We start from the raw sequence: 27,747 nt of genomic DNA on the forward strand, positions 1-27,747 counted from the left end.
TACTAGGCGGTTGCTATGGTGTTCTGGGTGGTTTCCAAGGTATTTTGGGTGGCTGCTAGGGTATTCTGAGTGGTTGCTAGGTGGTTGTTAGGGTATATTAGGTGGTTGCTAGGCAGTTGCTAGGGTATTCTGGGTGGTTGCTAGGGCGTTGCTAGACAGTTGCTAGGCTGTTTTGGGTGGTTGCTAGGAGGTTGCTAGGCAGTTGCTAGGTTGTTCTGGGTGGTTTCTAGTTGTTTGCTAGGCAGTTGCTAAGGTGTTCTGGGTGGTTTCTAGGGTATTCTTGGTGGCTGCTAGGGCGTTGCTAGGGTGTTCTGAGTGGTTGCTATGGTCTTGCTAGGCAGTTGCTAAGGTGTTCTGGGTGGTTGCTAGGGTGTTGCTAGGTGGTTGCTAGGGTGTTCTGGGTGGTTGCTATGGCGTTGTTAGGCAGTTGTTGTGGTATTCTGGGTGGTTGCTAGGGCATTGCTAGGCAGTTGCTAAGGTGTTCTGGGTGGTTGCAAGGCGGTTGCTATGGTATTCTGGGTGGTTGCTAGGGCATTGCTAGGCAGTTGCTAGGGTGTTACTCTCTTAACTATAACAATAACTATACCGCATCTATGAGAATAGTGAAGTCCAAACCACTATACGAGAACGACACAGATTATTTTCAGCTGATGAATGATAAAAACATTGACAGCCAATCAGAATCCACTCGACTTTAAAGAGCTCGAGCATTTAGAGTGTGCTTATAATAAACAGAACAATATCTGCTGTTGTGTGGATGCTAATATAGTGATAGGTATTGTTCTTGTGAGCGGGCTATTGTTGTTATGGGACATTTATTGTTGTCAGTGTTGGGAATATCTACTTTAAAAAAAGTAATGCATTACAATATTGTGTTACTCCCTAAAGAAGTAACTAATTGTGGTACTTAGTTACTTTTTATGGAAAGTAATGCATTGTGTTGCTTACATCTGGGCTGGGATTGTGTTTGATTTTAACAACAACAACAACAACAACTTCTGTTTTTGGCTAATGTAAAATCCCTTTCACACCAGAAGTGAACTGAATAAACCTCAGTGTGACGCTGAGGTGGACAACTTCCTTACTGGAGGGAAAGTACAGAGACTACTGGTCAAATATTACTCCGTTACAAGTAAAAGTGTTAAAGACCGATTTTTACTGAAGTAAAAGTACAGAAGAACTTGTTTTTAAAAGTACTTAAGTATCAAAAGTAAATGTCAATGCATTGTTGTATTATTGTTGCATTGTTATATGTAATACTTACAGTACCGTATGCCTCTGAATCTGTGCCGGCCCTCATATCAATATCACATGTGTTTCCAGAGCACAGTTCCAGTAGTGGGATTGAATGTGAGATTGAATAAGTCACTCAGTAACGCCCACTATGGTTTCGGACACCCAAATGGCTGTTCCCTCAAATACTGCCCTATTTAAAGTTTGTTCGCTTTTAGTATGAATATGATAGCCTTAACATATCATATATCATATCATAAATGGCTTATCTATAAGCTAGTGTGCTCCAAAACAATGACAAAATTAGCATTTAGAAGACCAAACCCAACGCTGATGAATGATGAAAATCAGGTTGATGTCAGAATCCAATGCCAGATTGACTCCAAAACTTACTGAAGGCACTCGTTATTATAAAAACTCCATAGTAACCATCTTTTACAACTACCAACCACCTAGTAACACCATAGCAACTACCAAAAATACCTTAGCAACCACCCTGAACACCTTAGCAACGTCTAGAAACGCTCTAGTAACCACCAAAAATACCCTAGCAACCACCCAGAACACCCTAGCAACTGCCTAGCAACGCCCTAGCATCCACCCAGAATACCATAGCAACTGCCAGATTTAATCTCCAACGTTGTATTGTGGTTGAAAATGAAAATTGGGTTGACGTCAGAAACCAACATCAGTCGAGCTCTGGCGTAAACCCGACCTTCATTTCCAGCCGAAATCCAAAGTCTGTCGGCTAAAAGCTTGGATTCCGACGGCGGGTTCTGACGTCATCCTGACTTTCATTTGAAAAGTTGCAATCAAAATGCAACCCCTGACTGACGTTACTACTTCCTACCCAAGGACTTTGACAGAAATGTAGTGAAGTTAAAATTAAAAGTTTCCATAAAAAATTATACTCAAGTACAGATACTCAGAAAGTGTACTTAAGTACAGTACTCAAGTAGATGTACTTTGTTACTGTCCACCTCTGGTCTGCAGGACCCCTGAACAGTAGAGGGCGCCGCTCAAACAGCCTCACGGTTCCCCTCGGCACAGGAGAGCTGTCAGTCAGGACTTGCGTTACTTATTTGAACATGTAACTCAGATATTTTGTTGTCATTTTAAAAGTAATGCATTACTTTACTCATTATTTGAAAAAGTAATCTGATTACGTAACTCGTGTTACTTGTATTGCGTAACTCCCAACACTGATTATTCAGCCCTGAAGGGTCAAACATTGCTATTTTTTATGTCATGCTCTGTTTAAATTTCTAAACCATTAATATCAAACTAGCCAGTAAGTCTTGTTTTCTTGTTTACTTGCCGGAGCCTATTTTAAATGATGTGTGTGTGTGTGTGTTTTAAACCTGTCTGGGCCACTCCTCTCATTCAGTGTTGATTCAGTTCACAACAACACGAAGAACCTGAAAATAAGTGTGTGTGACGTGTGTTCTCCTAAACACAGGTGGAAGGGAGACTGCGCTGGCAAAAAGCAACTGTGGTTCCCTGCGAATTACGTGGAGGAGATCAGCCCGTCGGCCGTGGAGCCGGACCGATCCGTGAGTGTGTGCTCAATCAGACGCGTGTGTGTTGTGTCAGAGCTCCTCACGCCGCTCTGTGCTGCGACCTTTAACCTCTTTCTCTTTCTCTTCTCTTCTCTCTCTCTCTTCTCTTCTCTCTCTCTGTGTCTCTCTTCTCTCTCTCTGTGTCTCTCTCTCTCTCTCTCTCTCTCTCTCTCTCTCTCTCTCTCTCTCTCTCTCTCTCTCTCTCTCTCTCTCTCTCTCCTCCTCTTCCTCTCTCTCTGTCTCTCTCTCTCCTCCTCTTCCTCTCTCCCTCCCTCTCTCCCCCTCTCTCTCTCTCTCTCTGCAGGCCACAGAGAACAGTCCTCTGGGAGATCTCCTGAGAGGAAGTGTGGACGTGTCTTCCTGTCAGATCGGTGAGTGTGTGTGTGTGTGTTCCTCTTCCCTGATACACACTCATCGTCAGATCACTGTTTGAGGTCCTTACAACAGTCATGATTCAATGTTGTTTAGCTTTTTAGTTATAATATTTCATATAATAAATATGCGTGTGTATATAAGTATATGGGCCATTCTGCAGAACTGGTTCAAAGTCAGAGTTGGAAACATCTTTAAAAAAATAATGTTTTCCACAAATTTTGTGCGTATGCAAATTGTATAATATCTACGGTTCACATTTCTAGTAATTGTGGAGTTAATTCTCATATTGTAGTTTCTGAAAGTTGTGGAATATTTTTCCTCTCCCCAAATGTGTCACTACCGAAACACAGTAATACATGATTTAATGAGCAGGGGTACATTGACCTATTAATATTTTGTTTACATCTAGCTTGTAAATATATTTTTTTGCTATTTTATTAAAAAGTTTTAACAGGTAAATCAATAACCACTACAAATGTAACAATATTTCAAGTGTAATTTATGATATGTGTTGTATTTTGAATCCAATCTTTCTTTGTAAAAGGCATGAAGTTAATCATACTGATTTCTAAGTTAAGGATTCAGTAGTTTGAACCAAACACCATCATAACATCCTAGTTGATAATTCAATATACTTCATTTTTGACAAAACATCCCAAGTTTCGGTCGTGACTGTAGCGTTTCGGTCGTGACTGTACACAGTAATGTTTTGGTAGCGGCCACATCACATTACAGAGTTTTAACTTGCATACTAAAACATACTGAAATACTAATGATTTGCATAACTGTACTAAAATGTTGTTTATTTCTCCCAAATAAGGGATTATGTTCCTTTTTGTCACAACGTTTCGGTCGTGACTGTTTCGGTAGTGACTATTTTAGATACTTTTGAGCCTAGCTCAAAGATGCTAATCAGCACATGGTTACCTAGCACAGTTCTGAACAGTTGTACTCATAAAAAACTACATTTGATGGGATAACAGCCAAAAAACGTTGGTCACAACCAAAACTTCACCACATGTTTCGGTAGCGACTATCATAGATACTTTTGAGCCTAGCTTCAAGATGCTAATCAGCACATGGTTACCTAGCACAGTTCTGAACAGTTGTACTCATAAAAAACTACATTTTATGGGATAACACCCAAAAAACATTGGTCACAACCAAAACTTCACCACATGTTTCGGTAGTGACTATCATAGATACTTTTGAGCCTAGCTTCAAGATGCTAATCAGCACATGGTTACCTAGCATAGTTCTGAACAGTTGTACTCATAAAAAACTACATTTTATGGGATAACACCCAAAAAACATTGGTCACAACCAAAACTTCACCACATGTTTCGGTAGTGACTGTTTCGGTAGTGACTATCGTAGATACTTTTGAGCCTAGCTTCAAGATGCTAATCAGCACATGGTTACCTAGCACAGTTCTGAACAGTTGTACTCATAAAAAACTACATTTTATGGGATAACACCCAAAAAACATTGGTCACAACCAAAACTTCACCACATGTTTCGGTAGTGACTATCATAGTTACTTTTGAGCCTAGCTCAAAGATGCTAATCAGCACATGGTTACCTAGCACAGTTCTGAACAGTTGTACTCATAAAAAAAACTACATTTTATGGGATAACACCCAAAAAACATTGGTCACAACCAAAACTTCACCACATGTTTCGGTCGTGACTGTTTCGGTAGTGACTATCGTAGATACTTTTGAGCCTAGCTTCAAGATGCTAATCAGCACATGGTTACCTAGCACAGTTCTGAACAGTTGTACTCATAAAAAACTACATTTTATGGGATAACACCCAAAAAACATTGGTCACAACCAAAACTTCACCACATGTTTCGGTAGTGACTATCATAGTTACTTTTGAGCCTAGCTCAAAGATGCTAATCAGCACATGGTTACCTAGCACAGTTCTGAACAGTTGTACTCATAAAAAAAACTACATTTTATGGGATAACACCCAAAAAACATTGGTCACAATCAAAACTTCACCACATGTTTCGGTCGTGACTGTTTCGGTAGTGACTATCGTAGATACTTTTGAGCCTAGCTTCAAGATGCTAATCAGCACATGGTTACCTAAGACAGTTCTGAACAGTTGTACTCATTAAAGTGTGCTTAATTGCTGAAATAAGGTGTTTTGTAGTGATGGTCCTTAGTTACACACAGATTCTCAGACTTTTGAACTCATTTACCTCAGAAATGCTGGGCCCTATCTACTCACCATGTAGCAATGAGAGAGAGGGACACAGGAATATTTCCTGATCAAGAATGTAAAAGTGTGGTTAAAATCAGTCTCAGCCAATGGACTAAAACACACACTTTTTTTTTTACGTAGTTTCACGAGTAAAAAAAAAAAAGGAACTTCAATTTTTTTTAAAACAACAATGCAAAAATTATTTCAATATTTTCATAAGTTGAAATTTATGGTTCGGGACAGCCACCTCCCAATTGAAAGTACCCAATAAATGGTAATTTTATATATAGTAGTCAACATTTGAAGTCCATCAAAGTTGTCCTAAGACAAGAACGGGTATTGTTCAAAATTAATGTATAACTTTGATGAAAGGTTTTGATCCACTTCATATGTTGACTACTGTATATATTAAGCTTACTGATATTTTAAATATTATTGTGGGTTTCATTAGATTACCGAAGGATCAGGAACAGACCGGATATGAATACTTAAATGCTTTATAAATGTGTTTTTTGGTTGTGGGACAGCAGTTTTGCACCAATTCTGTAGAATAGCCCAAACAACGGCAACAGAAAGTCACTGTTTGTTTTATTTAAACAGGCAAATGCTTAAGAGTCTATGATTGGATCATTATCGCAGTGATTATTATGTTTCTAGCATGTTACATGTTTTGCAACGTCTAACCTTAATTGATGGAGTGTGTAGCTTTTCATTTCTTAATGATGGAAAGAGGAGAGAAGACCGCTTTAGAGCTGTCTGACCTTGTAACAGGTTAACTTTGGCAGCCCTGCATTTAGGGTTAGCCTAGCGCTGGATTAGCCCCTACTTGCGATGTGCTCTGTGTAACTTCTAGAAGTCAACGTGAGACAATTGACATCCACTTTCCTTTAACACGTTCCTGGTCTTATTGTGCAGGGATCAACAAAACTCAACAGTGCGTGTTATTCCTTTGATCAAAATGAATGGACCTACTGCACCTCTAAAACAAATGTCCTTTTCTGCTGAATATAGAGACTTATATGACCATATAGAGACTTCTGTGACCATACATTCAATCGATTCACCAATTCCTGACGATATCAATTATGCTATTCATTTTCCCTCTGGTCGAATAGCCAGTTTCACACAGAAATATGTAGATTGCAGGAGTAAAAGGCATGTGTGTGTTGTCTCTGCTGTAGTGATGAAACCAGAAGGGAAGGGCAGCAGACAGTTCGTCTTCTCTCTGGTCTCCGTGTCTTCGCCCCGCACCATCCCAGCGCTGGACATCGCCGCGAATTCAATGGAGGAGCTGAAGGACTGGATGGCGAAGATCCGCGAGGTCACCATGACCTCTGAAGCCAAGGTCAGTGCTTATCTCCGGCTCTCAGCGATACAGGAACTGACCGTGAAACACCTGTCACTAAATCTCTCCGCTATCTCTCCGCAAACCTGAGCTTGAAAATCGTGCGGTCAGAGTTTATCTGAAAGAGTAATTGTGTTGCTGTTCCCACAGACTGTGTGAAAGTGTTTGATATGAGTAACGGGTGTTTGTTCTCCTTCAGATTGAGGAGGGTAAGATGATGGAGAGGAGGAAGAAGATCGCTCTAGAGCTGTCGGACCTGGTCATCTACTGCCGCCCCGTTCCCTTCGATGAAGACAGTGAGACTCGTCACATTCAAACTCACTGATGTTTTGTGGAAATGTGATGCTCATATCATGTCCAAACCAGGGTTATTATTGTTAACTAAAACGATAATAATAGATTGCATTGATTATCTGAAGCGCGTAACATCAGTTAAATCACCATATGACGTTCAGTTTTAGTAGTATGATTATTCAAAGTGTTTTAGATGGTTTATGCTTATATGTACACTACAGACACGATATACGAGACACTACAGGTGAATAGGGTAAAGTTTTAAAATAATAGATATCACCATGAAACTTCCTCAGTTGATTACTTACACAAGTATATAAAAAATGCATTACAAGTTTTAGAAGTTTGTATGTTTAATTATGCAAATTAGGCATTATCTCATAAATATGCACGATTTTGCATATATTTTCGGTAGATAGATCTGAACAGATGATAAAGCCAGGTGCAAAATATTTTTTTTCATTTTGTTTACACACAAGATCAGAGGGATTTCAGGATATATGCTTTCATTACCTTGGAAATCAAAATTTACTGTCCATAGCCTTACGAAATCGATTTTCGCCATATTTTTTTTATTAAAATGTCACATAAATCAGGCCAGGAATGATTTATTTACAAATCCCTCTGAAAATATCTTCAATATTCAATAAATATTTTACTGGAGAATGACAAAAAACTCATTTTGAGAAAACGGCAGTTAAAGATTTAATAGTTCTAAATGAGATTTCGTCGTTAGCTTTAAACCCCCCTTGGACATTCATGATTGGTTACTGATAGAAAGGAAATGCCCATATTTGGGTTACATAGCGTTGTGCAGGAGACTCAGAGCTTTACAACGATCCCGGTCATGACCGACTCCAGTGAACAGACGGATCTCGGCGTGTCGCGTTGGAATGCTAACTTGGTAAATTCGGGAGAAACTTACTGCCGCAAGTAAACAAAATGTAATAAAATAAACATCTTAATGCATATTTTCAACATTTTCTTTATAGCAGCTTGAAAGAACACATATTGAAGGAGTAAACTAGCCCAAAATCTCAAAACTGACCACTGCATGAAAAATCAATGTTTTTGCCTGCCGTGTCTCGCCTTATTCAACTAATGTTGAATATAATGTATAATAATGCAATGGGGGAATATGTGTGGGTCCTGATAATAATAAAACAATATTATTTTAATGATAATAAAGTAATAGTCATTTAAAAAATGCTTAAAATATCGCAATGGTATCGTCAGTTTATCATCATGATTTACATCGAATAGTGACATGAGTGTATCGTTACACCCCTAAAACACTGAAGTGTGAAATCGGTGTGTCCCGGGCTTTAGGAACGGGGTTGGGAAACACTTCTTAAATGCACAAACCCACGTAACTCCTCAACATCTTCTGTCTCCTGCAGAAATTGGGACGGAGCGGGCCTGTTTCCGGGACATGTCCTCGTTTCCCGAGACCAAAGCGGAGAAGTACGTGAACCGTATCAAGGGGAAGAAGTTCCTGCAGTATAATCGCCTCCAGCTGTCCCGCATCTACCCGCGCGGCCAGCGCCTGGACTCCTCCAACTACGACCCGCTGCCCATGTGGCTGTGCGGCAGTCAGCTAGTGGCCCTCAACTTCCAGACCGCAGGTGCGTACGGGGCCACCGCTCTCAGTCCCGTCTCGCGGGGCGTCCCGTCGTCTAACGGTGTGACTCTCTCTCTGCAGATAAGCCGATGCAGATGAACCAGGCTCTCTTCATGTTGAACGGCAGGAGCGGGTACGTGCTGCAGCCGCCCATCATGAGAGATGACACCTTTGATCCCTTTGACCGGCACTCTCTGAGAGCGGTGGAGCCGATCACGCTGAGCATTGAGGTACTAATGCAGCCCGCACCCCTAGGACCAACTGAGGGTGTGTTCACACCTGTCTTGTTTGGTTCGATTGAATCCAACTCAAGTTTGTTCCCCCCTTGGTGCGGATCTTTTGGGCAGGTGTGAATGTGTGTGGACCGAGACCCAGCGGAAGAGGTGGTCTCGGTCCGGCTCCAAACCAACTCTGGTACGGTTCGTTTAGGGTGAATTTCTGTCCAATGAATGGATGACCGTAGCACACGTGTGGTTTTGTTTACATTTTGGTTCACTTGCAAAAAGGGCCTTGTGAAAGCGAACCACACCAAACAAACAAAAATCAACATTGTATTTGGTCCGGACCAAAGCAGGTGAACTAGCGGGCTTTCCTGGTGTGAATACACCCTAAAACTAAACCTTTAGAAGTGGCTGTGCAAATGTGGCTAGGGGATTTTATTACCATTACTTTCGCCATAGAATGGCAACATGTTTAAAGCAGCCAGAAGCCAAGCGCATACTAAAAGCAAAAATGTTTGGTCTTTGGACCAAGTGGACACAGGTTATCTGCCAATGCCGATAAGTTGAAAGTAGAGTTGTCAAAAGTACCAACATTGGTGCCAAGTTGGTAATGAAATTTTAAAAAATGTGAAGATACCAGCATTTCCCTCTAGCATTTTGAGCGGATTATTAAACACTCTGATTGGCCGTTGTGTTGACGTGCTCAACATGTGTTCTTGTTTCTTGTTTGTTTCTTTATTTATATAGCACTGTTAAAAGACCGAGGTTGAACCAAAGTGCTTTACATACAGATTCTATAAAAGGTAAAAATAAGGACACGCATAGACCAATAAATAGACAACATATAAAACCATTTATATCTATAGGCTACCGACATTAGATGCACTTTCAACAGATTCTTAAACATTGACAGCGATTTGGCAGACCTGATAGATAGCGGCAGCTCATTCCACTGTCTCGGCCCTATTACTGCAAAGGCCCGGTCGCCTTTATGTAGGCGATTTGTTCTAGGCACTATAAGTAGTTTATGATTCTCTGAGCGTAATGTTCTAGAAGGGTTATATGGGGTTAAAAGGTTTGCCAAATACATATGTATGTCTCTGATTGGCCATTGAGTTCACACGCTCAACATATACGTCTCTGATTGGCCATTGCGTTCACGCGCTCAACATGTATGTCTCTGATTGGCCATTGCGTTCACGCGCTCAACATGTATGTCTCTGATTGGCCATTGCGTTCACGCGCTCAACATGTATGTCTCTGATTGGCCATTGCGTTCACGCGCTCAACATGTATGTCTCTGATTGGCCATTGCGTTCACGCGCTCAACATGTATGTCTCTGATTGGCCATTGTGTTCACGTGCTCAACATATACGTCTCTGATTGGCCATTGCGTTCACGCGCTCAACATATATGTCTCTGATTGGCCACATATATGTTGAGTACCGCCTTGGTACCGAAGTTGGTACTTTTTGATAACTGTAGTTGAAAGTGGTGAAATATCAATGAAAGAAACTGAGCTTTGGTGTGTTTTAAGGTGTTGGGAGCACGCCACCTGCCCAAACATGGTCGAGGCATCGTTTGCCCTCTCATCGAGATTGAAGTTTGTGGAGCAGAATACGACAACGCCAAGCTGAGGACTGACTCTGAAGGTGAGGTGGACATGAACAAACAGTGTAGTGGTATGTGGGGTCACCTGGGATTAAAGTCGCTTTAAGCATCTAGAGTTCATCTGTACAAAAATATTTTCCTGTCTTACTCTCAGCGGACAACGGCCTGAACCCCACCTGGCCCAGGAAATCCTTCCGGTTCAACGTCTTAAACCCTGCTTTTGCATTCCTGCGCTTCGTGGTCTATGAAATCGACATGTTCAACGACCAGAACTTTCTTGCCCAGGCAACGTTCCCCATCAACTGCCTCAAAACAGGTACGGCTCCCAAATCAATGACCAAAGGGAACGTTCCCCTGGTCTGAATAAATCAGGGGTGTCCAGTCCTGCTCCCGGAGGACCACTGTCCTGCAGAGTTTAGCACCCATCCCGATCTCGCCTGAATCAGCTAATCCAGGGCTTTAGGCTCATCACTAGAGCTCTAGGCAGGTGTGTTGGGGTTGAAGCTGAAAGGGATCAGCCCAAAACCCAAAATGAAAATTAGCCCATGATTTACTCACCCTCAAGCCATCCTAGGTGTATATGACATTCTTCTTTCAGACGAATACAATCGGAGTTATATAAAAAGGCCTTCTGAAGCGAAGCGATGTGTTTGTGTAAGAAAAATATACATATTTAAGACTTTATAAAGTAAAATAACTTGCTTCCAGCCAAACGAACATACGGATTGCCCTTAGGTCTAAAGCGCAACTTATGCGAGTAATGCGACGCACTGCTGATATTTACTCTACGCCATGACGCACTACACTACTTCTGATGTCACAAGTTGCACATTAGGTGTAAGTAGACTGCAGTTGGCCGGAAGCTAGAATTTTACTTTGTAACGTGTTAAATATGGATATTTTTACACGAATCCACGTCTGCTCTTCAGAAAGCCCTTTATTAACCCGCCAGAGCCGTGTGGAGCACTTTAATCATGGATAGATGCACTTTTAGAGGCTATGCCATTCACTGCCATTATAAATCTTGTAAGATTTTCATTTTTGGGTGAACTATCCCTTTAAGTCAGGAGCAGGATTGGACACCCCTGAAATGAGTTTGTCCTGTAAGGAATGTAAAAACCAATGCCACTCCTGTGGTCTGCAGGCTACCGGTCGGTGCCGCTGAAGAACAGCTACAGTGAGGATCTGGAGTTGGCGTCCCTGCTGGTGCACATGGACGTCGGCAGAGGAAGGGTGGGCTATGAGATCATAGTATGTAGAAGCGCACCTCAGGACCCTCATTCGGTAGACTAAGTGAATGTGCTGTTTTGTAATGGCGATCTGTTTCCCCTCCAGCATGAGAACGGGGAGATGCTGAGCCCGTTCTCGGCGGCGGGGGCGATCGGCGTGGCCCTGCAGGCGGGCCGCGAGCGCACGGGGGACACCAGCTCAGTGTCCTCCTCCACCTCCTCCATGTCCCCTCTGCCCTCGTCTCCGGGGCAGGCCCTGGGGTATCGCGCTCGGGAGGGCTCCTTCGAGGCCCGCTACCAGTCCCCTCTGGATGACTTCAGAGTGTCCCAGGAGGCACTGTTGGACCATGACAACAGGAGGTGTGTTCGCTTTGAAGAGCCTGCTTTTGAAAAAGATGTTGACTTGTGTAATAATACAGAGCATTTAGTCGCGATGAAACGCACATTGCGACAGACAGGGTTCATTTGAAGTGCTTCAAAAGTGCTTTTTGAAATTTAAGTCCTGGAAAACCCTTAAAAACACCCATATGTATAAAAAGGTACTTGAAAAGTGCTTGAATTATTATATGATGTAGAGCAAAGAAAAAATATAGGCGGGACTTGGTTCTACCCATCAGCTGTTGATTGGATGCATCACCAGAGAGAAGTCTGTCGTTTCACAGGAAGATCGAGTTTTGACATTGTGATAAATTGTGAGGCAAAAACAAATGTAAACTTACATGAACACATTATTCAAGATAAGATCAGTGACATGCATTTAACACGCAACTTTCATTTCATGCTGACTTTAAAATGATGAAATGAATGAATGAAAACTGGCCTGTCAATTTTGATTCAGATGAATCTGAAATCAGTGTTATTGGAGTAGATAATAGAGTGGTGCAGGTCTACAAAATCGTATTATTATTATTACTTGGTTTGTTCATCATGATAATCTCCAACTTTTTATGAATTATGAAGCCTAAATACAATCGTCAGAAGTCAAACGCTAAACATATGCTATAAAGGAACTACACCACGGTCACATGACTTCAGCATCACCATCATTAAGCTTCCAACAACTCTTTCAGCCTTTAAAACATTTCCCCTGAAAGTTTGAGTTATAATAGTTTGCAAGAGTGTGACGTGTGCAACGGACGAAGTTAAAGCCAAATGGGAAAACCTATGAAACGCGTCGCATACATGAGGAAAAATGTGTTCTCGGTCAGCGCCAGATGTGGTGCAGGTGTGAATCAGCTGAAGGCAGTCAATCACGTCCCGCTCGGTGTGAAAGGGCCTGAAAACGTGAAAATATCTAGAGCTTGTGTTCACCACACACCTTATGTCAAGGATTTAAAACCCATTAAAAAAAACCCAGAAGTGCTAAAATGCAACTCGCTTCTAGGTTTCAACCTACAAAAATGTCATTGCATCGCTCTATAGACCAGCACATGCAAATTATAACAGATTTCGGTAACACTTAATTTTACAGTGTCCTTGTTATATACATCACATGTACTTACCGTAGTAATAACGGTAAATTATGCATAATTACATGCAACTAATCCTACCCTAACCCTATAGTAAGTACATGTAGTTGCTTAATATTACTCAGTACTTAAATATATAATTACACTGTAACAATGACAGTGTTACCCAGATTTCTCAAAAACGACCAATTTTGAATTACTGGAGATTAATAAAAAAAAATTAATAAAGGCTGGTTTCTAAAGTACTTCCTGCCTCTATGTATTAATGTATACATTAAGTATTTTACTGTTATGTGTCAACAAGACATTTTCTCCTGGCTATACCCAATGTTTAGATCTGTTGTGGTATTTATGCAAATTAGCACATACGTAATTAGATTATGCATGTTAACAAACAATTAAAATAAAACTTGTAATACATTTTTTGTTTGTCTTGATGCAAGTAATCAACTCAGTAATTTTCATGGTGATATCTAAAGGTTAAAATTTGGACCCTATTCACGTAAGAAAGAGAATGAATAGGATATATATTTTTTTTTTTCTAAACGTTCTCCTAATGGGATTCTTCTGGGCTTTTTTTTTCCTTACTCAGGACATATTGAGGATACAAAATCAGTTGAGTTTGCTTCTATTGCAATTTGTTCAACCTTTTTTCATAAAATGGCTGGACTAGATGTCCTCTTCCTGTCTGAGTGGGTGGTTCATGTGGACCCATTATGAGTGCTGATGATCAAAAGTCAGGTAAAATGGTTGAATTATGATTTATTTTTTCCCCGCAGGCTCCGCAGGGCTCGCGTCAGCGCCGACAACCGCGCGTAACGGACCGTCTGAGCGCGTGACAGATGGACAGTGCAGACGCAAGGCCAGCGACACGGTTCCCTCAGAGCTGATGATGTCAAGGACTGCCGTAAAAACCCGTTTCTGTGGAAATCGTCATCGCCAGCGTTTTTGGACAGATCTCCCCTCTCTCTGCGACCCTCTCCCGCTCGGGGCCGCGCGAGTGGCGGAGGGGCTCGCGGGGTGAATGGAGCCGTCGCTCACGGACAGAAATGAACAAACATGTGCTTCGCTGCGATCTGAACCTGCGGCGCAGGGGACGGGGTGCTCTGCCTCCGGGACACACAGCGTTTGGGCCAGGGGTTCAGGACTCAGTGGGGGCTGTATCATTCATCACTTTGAAACCGATTCCAGGTTAACATTTATGGAGTAATAATACTTTTCCTTACTCTGTCTCTGGCTTATATATAAATATATAAATGTGTGTGTGTGTGTGCGCCCCATTTTGCTGTCAGTAAGCGTTGCAGCTGATCTGCTCTCAAAGAGCCTCTCACTCCACATTTTTATTTCATTTCAGATCGATGATTTGTATTATTTAAACGTCTGTTTTAAACGTTCATGATGTTACTGTATTTTTTTTTTTTTTCTATACAAGTATGTTTCTAACATGAGGGCTTTGCCTTTTTTTAATTGCGTTTCTCGCTCTTTCTCTTCCCTCTTGATGGACTTAAGTGTTGGATGAGTCGCGGGATGCACATGTTCTTGTGTTTTTTTAGGTGGGCCGAAGCCAGATCTCATTGAAAGTCGTTCCTGTCTGAGCTTCAGGAAGACATTCTTTAACATTTAACTCAAGAACGGCCTTCATTTTGTTTTGAAATAAAATTATCAAGTGAGCAGAGAGCAGTATCTCTCATTGTCTGGCCAGTCTGCACCGTTGGACGTTAATTCACAAACAGCTCAGGTGGGGGGGTTTTAGGCTATGGGAGCTTTGGAAATGTTGTGTATTTAAGTTTACAGAGCAGAACTTGGACCATCTCATTTCAGAACATGTTATCCCTCTAAACCCATTTCTGTGATTTATCATGTACTCTTCCTCCACATGTTAGCTATTGAAACGTCTTGTTCCTGAAGGCTTTTTATTATGTGTTGTCTTATCAGATCAAATAGGGAGGAAATGTTATGTATGATTTAGTACCTTTTATTCATGGTGTCTGTATAAAGAAAGCCAAAGGTAGACTGTGCAGGTGGTGTATACAAGAAATTGGGACCAAAATAAGTTTGAACTCAATGATCTTTGGGATATGTTTGGGATATTTCCCCCCCTACTGTGGATAAGAGTAAGGGCATTTTTGATCATTCCCTCTTTTGATGTATACCTTGTGCCAAGCAGTCATTTAGTTTTGCTTTATGCCATAGTATTGCCCTAACACAGCTTGTCATTAATTAATAAACAGGCTAAGACTGCTAAACCTCAGTATTTACAGTTGATGTACAGTAAAAAAACAAGGCCATATTTATTGTAGCTCTGATAACAGTTTCATGCAGTTCTCTTGTTTAGCCAGTAGAGGTTGAGCTGTTACTGATCGGCACACATACACATGCCATGTAGTTCTGAGAATCATTACAGAAGCCATTGTAATGCTGTGTTGCATTGTTTTCCCCCATCACTGATGCTTTACCTGGCTCTCCATTTGACCATGGGATCCAGGTTTGTGCTTTGCAGCCCCCTTTTTAGAAGTTTTGTTTTGTTTTTTTTGCATTGTGGCTGTAAAGTTATGGCACTTTTGTCACAGTATTTATTTGGTTCTGTGCATCAAAGTCTAAAAGATGCTCCAGAAGTTTACTCCTAAAGTTATGCTGTAACAATGTTGTATGTTCCCCTGATTGGGCATTTGCAGAAATGTTGATTACATTGAAGATTGGAGAAGAGGGATGCATACATACATACATTCTGCCATTCCTCTTTTTTTTCCCCCTAGTCTGTCTCCGTGATTTAGTGTATGGCCATTTTCAGAAAAATTATAGAAGGACCATAATCACTTCCTGAGCTTTGAAGAAGAAAAGACCTGGCCAAACCAGGGAAATCACTTAAGTTCACCTGCATTTACTCCTGATTTGCCAACATTCCCTCAATTAGTTTTGAGTTTTAAGTCCCTTTCCTTTTCTTCTGTAGCCCTTCTCCAGTCTGTAAATTAGTTTCTGCTAATTCCTTGCATCATCTTTCATGTGCCTTGGTGTATGTATACATGTATACATCAACGAAAGCTCCCCCTGTTGGACATGTATGCCTTTTTCTATGCTTTCTTGCGTCAGTGTTTTGTTACCAATGTTTTTATTTACAAACCAAGCCTTTTCTGTAATGTGCCTATGCTATATTGGAGGAAATATACATTTTAATTTTGCTTTTCATATGAAACATAATCAAGCCTGAGAATAAAGTACTTATTAAACAATGAAAAGGTGTTATCTTTTTCCAAGCCTGAAAATCCATGACCATTTTTTATTAAATTTATTCTGCAAATGATATTTGTAAAAATCATACAAGCCTAAGCGTTCACACTGGTGAATCTGTTTTGTTATGATTTTACAGTTTTCTTTTACTTTCAATGACATTTCAGGGGGGGGGGGGAAAGTGCTGTGGTATTGATGCTCACCTACAGCACACAACTTAACCTCTCTGAGGTGCAATTATGTCAGTCATATTTTAAGAATTACAAAATGGCTCAGTGAGAGCTGTGCAGTTTACGCTTCGTACACCACCATTTCCATAAACATGGCAATTCCTCTCCAGAAGACGTAGAAGGAAAGAAATACCCATCCAGGAAAACACTTTGTCTCACTTCACGAAGCCGAGGTCTGTTTTCCCCTCTGTTCTATCCAAATAGAAAAAGCAGCTGGTGAAGGGGTGTATCCTGACCTTCAATAATCCACACCATGTCTTGAACAGTGGGACAGCTAGTAACTCTTGGGTGAAAAAGAAAAAGTTCATTATAGAAGAAAGTTTTTGTTTTGTTTTGTAGAGGTGTCTCCCAGTGCTCCTGTTAAAGTTTCTTCTGACATTAAAAAAAAAAAAAAAAAAGCCTTCAATTAAAGGTCACATGTGCTGTAATCCCATAGGCTGATATCTCTTTACATCCATTCATGCATCCACTCTCCTCTTCAGTCAGACTCTGCAAAAAACAACAGACAAGTATTAAACACAAGAATGACTTTATACAGGACAATCTGAGGGCCAATTCCTCCAATTCACCCATCCTAAAAATAAACTACAATGTAATTAATTTGATGGCTAAGTTGGCAGAAAATGAATCACCTTGTGTAACATTTGTTGAGATTTCAATAGTTGACTTTGTGGTTTGATCCTTTGAGATCAGGCTGCTCTCTGACTCCTCCACCTTTACGTCTTCATGGTCTGGATTGGGTGACGTTACAGCAGCCTCAGTTGGGGTTGCAGATGGTGACCCAGTTATCACACTTCCTGTGTCCTCAGACTTCCTTTCCTCCAATAAAAGTGGTGTCTTATTCGCAAACCACCGCCGGATCGACTCTTCACCTAGCCCACTTGACTTGGCAATCTCCTCCAACTTAGTCTCATCTAATTTACCATGTGTGTCTAGGTGCTCCTTTAGGACACTAATGTTAGCTTTCTGAAAGTCTTCCTCATCTACCATGGTCTGGTAACTCTCAAGCCACTTGAGCTGACCGTTCTTCAGAACATAGCGGCAATCTCCAAACCAACGTACCACCTCTGGTCGTGGTAGGCCCGTTTTAGCTATCAGTTCATTGTACTGGGGACTACTGGGCCAGTGGGTGCGTGCAAAGACTTGCTTCAGCAGGTGGAGCTGTTCGGGTGTTTTCTTCCCTCGGTATGGGGAAGCCTGAGAAACGGTTGTCTGAGAGCTAGACTGTGGCATCTTGTTAGCTTCAATCAGTTGACTTCCCTCAGGCTCACCTTTTCCATTAGATTCAGTAACTTTCAGCATTTTGAGATTGATCTTGATAGGGTTAACTTTTGGCTCAGAGCCAGTCTCATCCCTCTGTTTCTCCTCTTTGACATCTTGTGTTTCTACGGAGGAATCTTCAGCTTCATGCATCTCCTCGTTGCTAGTTTTTTCCTTTTGTATTCCGTCCACCTCTTCCTCTCCCACAGCATCGTCATCCTCCCTTTCCGCCTTCTCAGCTTCCTCTTTCTTCTTCTCCGCTGCTACTCTCCTTCGCCGCTCAGCAAACCAACCATGGATCTCACGGCGAGTCATCTTCGTTTCTGCTCTTAACCGGTCAACTTCTTCACTAGATGGATCTGGGTCCTGTGCAAAGCTGGCTTCCAAAGCACGAACCTGGTGAGGCTCTCGCTCTTTGTACCGTATAGCGGTGAAATCTGGCGACGGGGGTCGTGGAGGACGCCGTGAGGGAGTTGGTGGTGATGGAGTCTGTGAGGGGCTGAGAGGGGACTGCTGGGGAGTTTTGGGCCTCTCTGGGAGTGTACCGTTTTCTGACAGGTCTACAGCAGCGAGTGTATCGAGTTGGGAAATGCCTCCACTAGCTGTAACAGTTTGACCACCGCCACTTGACCTTGAACCCTTCAGATTCCTGAAGTGATAGCGGCGGTCACTGAACCATTTCCGTACTTCACGCACAGACAGACCAGTTAGGCTTATAAGTCTGTCTACTTCCTCTTGATTAGGAAATTGGCTAACAAGGAAGCTCTCCTTTAAGGCTGCCAGCTGTCCCTGGGACTTTTTGGTTTTGTTAAAGCTGGGATCCAGGAAGTTAGAGGAGGAGAACATACGAGAGTTCATAGAGATAGGACACGGGGAGTCTGATTTACTTGGTATTGTGCTATCTGTTGTAGTTGTAGATCCCAAGGTAGTGGTTGGAGTGGTACTGGCAGATGAATTATTGCTCTTGCTGTTAATGTTGCTTTTAGCCTCAGAATTGCCTTTACCCTCACTTTTCACAACATTACTATTGCTTTGAACGCAATTGCCATTAGTACCTGCTGTATTGACCATAACGTTGCTGTTGCTATTAGACTTTGCGGTGCTACTGCCACCAATGCTGATTACACTAGCCTGGCTACATAAGCTGCTGGTACTACTAATACTGCTTGAGCTGCTGCTAGTACTAGCACTGCTGCTACTACTGCAATTTCCACTACTACTGCTACCAACAGTGCCTAAAACCATGCTGATTCCTTTATCAGCCACCAGGGCTGCAGCGGGCCGAGCCTGCATCATAGGCTTCGCAGCAGCCTGATGTTTGGGTGTGACCGCTAGTGCAACAGGGGCTCTGCTGACCTGAATGCCATTAGCCATCATCGGTTGGGTGACAATCACCCCTCCTTGCCCAACCAGGCTACCTTGTAAGATGTGAGGGATGGAAGTTGTGCCCAGAACTGTGATAGTTGGCTGAGTAGCAGTGTGGTGGGTCTGACGTTGCTGCTGGCCATTGGAAGGCGCTGCCTGTATGATTGTATTGAACATTTTTCTGCGTGCATCTTCTATTTCCTCAGGAGACCAGCTGATTCCTTGTTTTAGCCTCTGTGCTGTGAACCAGATCTTGATCTGCTCCTCAGGATACCTGGTGACTACAGTAAGGTAGCAAAGCTCCGCCTTGGTTGGATAAGGGAACTTGCTAAAGGATGTCTTTAAGAAACTGCTATTGTCCATGGATGCATTATAGGTAGGAATGCTGCTGAGAGGGATCATCACTTTTGGAAGATTCTTAGTACTTGATGAAGAGGAGTGGGATGAGGAGACTGAAGCAGAGGGTTGGATGAGACTTGTGTTCTGCACAACAGACACAACTTGTGTAACAGCCGTCTTCAGCATGGGTAAAGCCCCAGAGCCATTAACAATCTGTATGGCTGACGGCAGAGAAACTTTGCTGGCTGTTCCACTGTGAACAATAGTGGGCACATGGGTGACTGTAACTGCAGGAGAGTCATTTTTGCCCACCGCTTTAGTAATAGAGGGCGGAGGGTCATCAGAGGCAGGGTGAGAAACAACAATCCTTTTGAGTTCTGATTTACCCTTCAGCATTTTCATGATTGGTGTCTTGGTGATGGATATCTCAGTCTCTTTAGAGCTAGTGCTTTCATATGGTTCCATGCAAAGACTCTGCTCTACAATAATCCTGCTGTCCTTCTTTTTGAGCTGAAGTGTGGTGGTTATCGTACTGGGATGGACACGGGCATTGTGCAGAGCTAAGCCCTCAAATTTTGCAGCACTTATCCCGCAATCCACACAAAGAAAACGGGGGTCAATGCGGAAATCTGGGTGCCCGCTGTAGACATGATCAAGGAAAAGATTTAGGTCCTGGGTCTCAAAGTTACATGGCATACAAGTGTAAATGCCGCCATCTTTATGGATATCACCTGCTTCTTGCCCGGAGGACTCGCCCAAACTTTCACTGCCTTTTGCACTTGCTTCCTCTCTGAAGGAAAAGCCAATGTCCTTGGTCGGAGGGGACAGTCTGTCCCGTTGAAAGTCATCCTGCAGATGCATGGTTTTTATCGGGATCATGCATGGAACGGTGGACTTCCTCTTGCTAGCCATGGTTCTGTCTAATTAGTCTCCAGTGAGATTCCTGATTCCTTATGGTTATCCGCTCTTACAGAACATCCACTGATAACTTGGTGATGGACATGATCATCAGTCCATTATAAGTATTCTGTGTCCTTATAGGCAATGTGTATCAGGCATCAGAACATCAATCTGTAAAGACAAAAAACAACAACAATAGCATTTAACAACCACAGATTTCAAGATCAATTTAGTTATTATACTTAAATAAAAACTGCAGATTGACCAATCTTTAAATGTCTTTCTCACTGATAGAGAAGAGCTGCTTTTGTGTCAGTCTCTTTCAAAGAACCTTTTACAGCCTCTCGTTCTGTTTACGGAGACTTCTCACACCCCCATCCCCACTCTGAAAAGTTTCTCACTTTTGTAGTCTAAGTGAAGGGCATACTATCAATCAAACCTCGGATCATACCAAAAATGTCAGAAAAACATTAATTTCAATATGAATGCACATCCAAACAATTAAGTTTAACAGTGTATTCACCAAGAGAAAAAGAAACTCAGTAAAAAAAAAAGCCACTGCAGTTCATTTCTTCTTCTAATGGCTTGTTAGCAACTGCTAGAAATATAGGCCACTTCTCTCAAATTCACTAATCTTTCACTGCAGCAAGCAAACAGGGCAGCACAGTTTCTTAGCTGCAAGTTAACCCTCAAAAGGAAATGGGTTTTGGGGGGGACACACACACACATCATAATAAGAGAGGTGCACAACAATATTAATGAGAACATGTTTCCAATTAAAGAATACTGTAGAGCTATCTGTGAGTGATAACCCAGCTGAAAGCCAAATCTACCACATGAAAAGGTTTAGTCCAGGAATCCTCAAACAGTGGTCCAGTTCCGGACCCTGGCTCGGATCCAACCAAAACCACGAGACATAATGACAACGGAAGCAGCATTTTACTGTTTCTACATTTTAAAGTGAGCAGCACATCAAAACAACAGAGCGGTTCACACCACAAGCGCTCAGGGTCGTTTGTGGTAATGATCTTTTGCCGCTACGTCTAAAGCCAAACGTGCTTCGTTCGAGCCCTTTCCGCTCCGTGTGGGTTTGCTTCTCTCTCCCGCTGAAGCGCCACATTAAGAGCAGAAGATGATGCAGTTATTTTAACAACAGTAGCAAAACAGTGAACAGCAAAATACATACTTTTGCTAAAACGCTGATGAAAACGAGAACGCAGTGCAAACAAGTATTTTTTATCTGTCATACACACATGACTCCAGCCGTAAAACTAAACCAGGTTTGTGACAAGACATTTGTTCATCTACATTTAGCATCATTAATCAGCATTGTTAAGAGCATTTCATAATAAACAATGTCATAATTGGGGAAATTATTTGTATGGCAAGGATCGTCCAACTTAAACTTTGCAATTACTAGTTAACTTTGTTTTCTGCTCATTAAGGAGGGGTGGGGGGGTTGATTATGTAAATTCTTTTGTTTGTTTTTAGTAGATAATTGTTCTAAGCAAAATATAAAAATGGTCCAGTCTTCAATGGTTCAAGAGGAAAACCCAGAACCCTCATTCAGTATCTTTCTGTTACATGGCCTTCTGCCATTCATAGCTATCTAAATGTAAAAATAATAATAGCCTGATAAAACACCTTTCATATCCAGTTGGGCTCAACTGACAATGCTGACATGGTTTCTGAAAAATTCAGACACTACATACATAGAACACATATATAAACTATTTTGACCATTTTGTTTTAATATTTTTTTACACAAAGTACCACTGCTGCCCAGATGAAAACGTATAACCATATCGAAAAAGTATTGTCCGCACTTCCGCTGGGAAGGAAACAGAGACCGGACCTCTTTGAAACTTTACTGAATGCCTCTGGTTTAGTCTGTCAACATGGTCTAGTTTGCCCCTGCTGGCAGATGCAGTAACTACACTATCTGGACCCAAAACATATCAATCTCCATTGATGGCCATTCAACAGCAATCATGTATTCTGACTATATAAAACTTAAAACAAGCAACATATAAAAATCACTATGATTTTGTTTTAATTTAGAAGATGTTTTTCCAGGGCCCAACTTGGAAGGCTCTTTTTTTACTCAAATTTTTTTTTCCTCTGTCTGATGTTGTTAATGACATAGTACCAAGACTTCACAAGCAACTATCTTGTGGTGGCCTCAGCCAACTGCCCTCGCCATGATATACTTTTCCCTGCAGCTTCAGAGAGATCAGTCATACGGCATTCACGGCTCAGGTGATCGCCTCAAACAGTTGTGAGGCTAAATCACGTACTTCGTTTGTCGGAGGGTAAGCGGGGGTTCAACACATTGCCACGCACCTCCTGTTTTTCCCAGATGGAAATGCCCTTAATTGTGGCTTGCAGTGTTGCATGAGGGGCACGGCCCTGCCAACGCTGCTGGGTCAGATAACCAACACAAAGGGGTTGTGCGGTGGGCGGGCCTGACATCCATCATGTGGGTCAGACCCTGAGGACGAGAAGACGTGTGGGGGCAGGGCGAGGAAGTTTGGGCCGAGGTGCGAGCATGTGTGTGTGTGTGTGTACACACATGTGTTGGGAAGTTGGGGAGGGGCCATTGTCGCAGGAAGCAGTGAGGTGTTTCAGTAAGGAATTTTTTTTGCCTTGATACCAATTCCCCATCCCTACCCCCATCACACACACCCTCATCCAACAATCACAGAGCCGTTACCCCCATCTCCTCCTCCTCCTCCTCCTCCTCCTCCTCTCTGGCTCACTGCAAACACTCTGGAATGTTCCACCACGAGCTATTTAGCGAGTGGTCAACCTGGGAGTCGAGCGCCTCTCGAATGAGCTGCGGATTCATGAACAAGCACTATAACATGCAACCCACGTCTACATCCGAATGGATCTTCCGTCAGTGTTTTTGCCCCACAAATAAGCTTGCACTTCAACCCGACAATGCAAGAAAATGTTCAATGTTGAGTGGACAAATTTAAAAGTTTATGAATTTGTTACTGAAAAAACCCCCACATTGATCTAATATGCTAATAAAATGCTGTAGCATTAGTTTAAGGGTCTGACTGAGAAAAACAGTCTCATAAACACAGCCATTATGTTCAAGATCTAGTATAACAGTAAATCAAGAGGCAACCTGTCTTACTTTTTGGTCTATCTACGTTTTTAAAAAGTTATCATAACATTTTTTTATGTCTTATCTTGTAAGACTAGTCTTAGCGGTTTATCCAGCCAGCCCTAGATCTAACGGCAAAAGCTCATGGACCTGTTAGGCAATACTTAATGTCATGCATAACTGTCTGCAAGAGTGTTGATCTCCTTTACCCTTGAGCAAACAATCTGTTGACACTAAAAGGTATGAATAAATACTATATTAAATGTTTGATGCCTTTGCATTTAGACAACCATCGTCCTCCTGACAGAATATCTTTGTCTCTCTGCCTGGAGGACACGTAAATAAACAATATCACATGACCTGTGTGACACAATAGCGCCTAAACTGAGGGATTCTCAGCCGTGCGGATGTTTTAGAGGAAGCGTTACACATCGGCTGTGCGTAGTTGGGGTCACAGTCTATTCACTATCTGGTACGTTTGCTTTGGCGAAAACACATGTACCCCACCGTCAGTTTGCCTGCTCGCCTCCCCTCCCCCATTCCCTCTCTCTCTCTCTCTCTCTCCTTCAACAAGTTCAGCCCAGTCTGCAGGGAGACGGGTCGTCAGCACCACTGGTGTGTTACTATCCCCATAGCAACCCCCCCCCCCCCCCCCACACACACACACCTCAGTTTCACACACACACAAACACACACTGAGTTAACGCACTGCTACACACCGTGGTCAGCCCACGGACAGCGTTCGGTCCCTGGCTCTCGCTGGCTTGTTTTTCCGGCTGCAGGCCCTGATCTTATTTCAGGCTGTGTCAGATAGGTGTGGTTGTTCTCACTCATTGTCAACAGCACGACGTTCCCTCGTTCTGAATGGCACATCAATGCATGTTGACACTCAGATGAAAACGTGTTTCTTAGTCGCAGTTTGGGGGGGGGGGGTTTCAACTGACAATATGCTTTGAAAACAAGACCTCTTCGTCAAATACACCTAAAGTGGCATAGTATGGGTTTTTTTGGTATGTTTTGCTCAGTTTGGTTGTAGTACAAAAGCAACTACACCAGCGTCTTTCTAATAAGTCGCTGAAGTGCTTTCTGAAGGCAGAGTGGCACAGATTCGACGTGGCCAGCACCTAAGGTGTTAAGGCTCGGTTAAAAATGGACGAGCGAGGGGAGAAACATGGCGGCACAACACACGCTCTGCTGTCCAACCTAAAATGGCTGACATCACCACAGTCTCAATGCCAGCTCCTGCTGACCGGACCCGAGCCTCGTCCTGACTCAGACGCTTCACGCTCGCGGCCGAGCCAAGGGAGCGCTTCCCTGCTTTGTTAGGGGACAGAATTGCAATAATCCCACCTGGAAGCTGGGAAGAAGGAGAGGAGAGTAAAACAAGGAAGACAGAACCTTAAACCCCGGGTTTCACACAGACACTGAACTGGTCCAAGTGTTCACGGACGATTTAGGGGTTTTACTACTTCCTACACTACTAGAAAAATGATAATACTGTTAATAAAAACAAAACCTATTACACCGAAAGATTCAGCACAACAAATATTTTCAGATGACTGTCATTCCTAAAATCTGCTTTCAACAGTGAAAAAGTGCTTTCAAAAGTGCATGTGTGTGTGTGTGTGTTTGTTTGTTTATTGTGTGTGTGTGTGTGTATGTATATACACACATAGAAACTTTAAAGTTAGATTGTAATTAATCGATTTGACAGCACTAGTTTAGAGCTGTTACCTTGAAAGCAGATTTGTATGTTAAGAATGAATACATTCATATGTATGTGTGTGTGTTTGTGTTTGTATATATATGTATACAGTATACACACACGCACGTGCGCACACACACACACACACACACACATATACACATATACATATATGAAGTGCCATCTGAAATTTCCTTTTAGAATGATCATTTTTATCAAGCTTGTATGTTTATGTTCACTTATTTCACATTACTGGCAATGAAAATTACCTATTAATTACCATTTAAGTGAAATTACTGAACTTAAATATACAAACTTGAAGAAAATGATCATTCTAGAAGAAAATTTCAGATGGCACTTAGAGGCTTTTGCATCTGAAGTTATATATATATATATATATATATATATATATATATATATATACACACATTATATAAACAATCTTTTAAGTTAGATGCGATTAATCGTTTTGACAGCACTACTCTGAATACTCTTTAGTCTTATGTCAGTCATTTTGAGATGTAAAGAGCATTTTGACATGGATCGTGACCTTTAGCTGAGGAGGAGAGGTCCGTGAAGCTGCTAAATCCTTCAGATCTACTGTTTTCATCCATCAAACGCCTCAGCCTGCACGTTCACCTCAGACGTAACAAGAGGTTTATCCATTTCACAGTCTTTACTACTAAACTAAACTTTACTGACTGGAAATAAGAGAAGACCAGATCCTGATGCTATGGTGCAGCGTGGAAAAATGTATGAATAACACAATTTAATGATAAATAAGATGTATATAAAAAGGCAAATTTAAGTAAACACTTGTCAAATTTTATAATAACATTAATTTAGCATTTTTCCCAAACTACATTTGATGCTGTGCACCATCCATTAAATATGACACATGGGCAAACTTTCTCTGTTTATCGCTCAATCTCCACTAAAATGTGTCCACTGTCAGCCATATATTTAGAGTTCTGCTCACATAAGAGTTCATCAAAATGAGTGATTAGTGGAAAATATGTTTAAAGGAATAATTAACTAACCAACTTGATAAATTCAACTTTAAGGTGAAACTATTGAAAGCAGATTAGATGAACGTGATCTCTGCACTAGAGCCTACACTGTGCATGTCTGATCACACACACGTGTGCCGTTATCCGGATCAACTTCAGTTTATATCAATACTAATATTATGAAATATGATCACATTAAAAACCATAACCACAAACTACATCGCCACCCCTTCTTCCTGTCGCCATTACACACACACACACTCACTCACTCACTCTCTCACACACACACACACTCACTGAGCAGCAGTCAGTGAGTTTAAATGTATCAGTGCAGTATAGCTGATAGATTGTGACATCGATGTGTAACAATAAAAGTCAAACACAAACTCACCCGCGCGCGCACGAGCCAAATCCCGTCAGCTGCCACACACACACAATACACACACCGCTCAAGTCAGCTCGTGCTGGAGGATAGACACAGTGCTGATGAGTGTAACACAAAGGCCCTTCACTCTTGTTTATGTCCAGTCGAGTGTGTGTGTGTGTGTGTGTGAGTGAGTGAGTGTGTGTTAAACACAGACGGGGAAAGAAACTCACGCCGTACGTCACCAGCAGCAGTGTCATGTGACTGGATGCGTCACTGGCATCCGAAGCCCTGATGATCAGCTCATGAATATAAACTCATAATGATGAGTAATTAAGATTCATACGAAGTGCATCACTCACTGGCATGAGGGAAAAGTTATTTCTGCGAACGGAAACACGCGAGTGAAAAAGTTTGAGGGAAGTTTAAATTACAGTGAGCTAACAGCAATTAAGCGGGTGTCATTTGTTCCTGTGGTTAAGGCTTTGCTAAAGGTCAAGTGAGGTAATATGAATGCTGTAGAAACATAGGCTTATGCACAGAAACCTATTGATTCATGTATAAAGACTGTACATAACAACATTATGCATGCTTTTAAAAAAGACTGTGTTGTTGTCTTGATTATTGGGTTTATATTAAGCAAAGTAAATATTATGTCAGCGATATTTACATTTGCTCATTTTGCAGACGCTTTTATCCGACGTACTTTATAAAAGTATAAACATATTTACTTGACAGCTATCATTTTCCTACCCAGAGTACTGTCTATACTTGACCTGAAGGAAAATATTTGCAATTCAAATGTATGCAGTGCTTTTTACTATAAATATACATTTAAACCAAAACAAGGGCTGTCAAAGAATCAAATAATCCTGATTAATAGCCTATTCATCATCTTTAGAAAGGTTTCTGACTAGTCTTTAGAAAGCACAATGAAACACACACATGTAGGCTAGAGAATTTGACATTCGTTTGTTTGCTTGTTTATTTATTTGTTACAAGTTTTATTCTTTAGGATAAACCCCTTGGGATCTCGTTTTCAGTGGGGTCATAATACAC

The 27,747-nt window shown here is 41.8% G+C and overlaps 2 protein-coding genes across 4 annotated transcripts in view; one reads left to right on the forward strand and one right to left on the reverse strand.

The window, feature by feature from the left end:
• Positions 1–16,405, forward strand: part of plcg1 (phospholipase C, gamma 1) — a 62,439-nt gene extending 46,034 nt beyond the window's left edge. The window contains exons 23-33 of one of the 2 annotated variants that reach the window (XM_084427223.1): positions 2,693–2,786; positions 3,097–3,163; positions 6,563–6,726; positions 6,926–7,022; positions 8,421–8,645; positions 8,723–8,871; positions 10,401–10,515; positions 10,629–10,790; positions 11,619–11,707; positions 11,810–12,063; positions 13,952–16,405. In XM_084427223.1, the coding sequence (XP_084283349.1) occupies positions 2,693–2,786; positions 3,097–3,163; positions 6,563–6,726; positions 6,926–7,022; positions 8,421–8,645; positions 8,723–8,871; positions 10,401–10,515; positions 10,629–10,790; positions 11,619–11,707; positions 11,810–12,063; positions 13,952–13,991 (1,456 nt within the window). In that variant the 3' untranslated portion in view covers positions 13,992–16,405. Of the gene's footprint in view, positions 1–2,692; positions 2,787–3,096; positions 3,164–6,562; positions 6,727–6,925; positions 7,023–8,420; positions 8,646–8,722; positions 8,872–10,400; positions 10,516–10,628; positions 10,791–11,618; positions 11,726–11,809; positions 12,064–13,951 lie in introns of both variants that reach the window. The other variant, XM_084427222.1, reaches the window with a different exon arrangement.
• Positions 16,406–17,091: 686 nt separating this feature from the next.
• On the reverse strand, positions 17,092–26,973 carry zhx3b (zinc fingers and homeoboxes 3b). Of its 2 annotated transcripts, none has more exons than XM_084427225.1 (3): positions 26,922–26,973; positions 17,263–20,665; positions 17,092–17,119 (listed from the first exon to the last, which is right to left on the reverse strand). In XM_084427225.1, exons 2-3 carry the CDS (start codon positions 20,504–20,506, stop codon positions 17,109–17,111), a joined length of 3,255 nt encoding a protein of 1,084 aa, XP_084283351.1. In that variant the 5' UTR covers positions 20,507–20,665; positions 26,922–26,973; the 3' UTR covers positions 17,092–17,108. The 2 variants fall into 2 exon arrangements, with proteins under 2 accessions (XP_084283351.1, XP_084283350.1); XM_084427224.1 differs by having other exon boundaries at positions 26,716–26,943.
• Between the last annotated feature and the right edge of the window lie 774 nt (positions 26,974–27,747).

This window comes from Rutilus rutilus (assembly GCF_951802725.1).
Source record: "Rutilus rutilus genome assembly, chromosome: 13".
Classification (NCBI taxonomy): Eukaryota; Metazoa; Chordata; class Actinopteri; order Cypriniformes; family Leuciscidae; genus Rutilus; species Rutilus rutilus.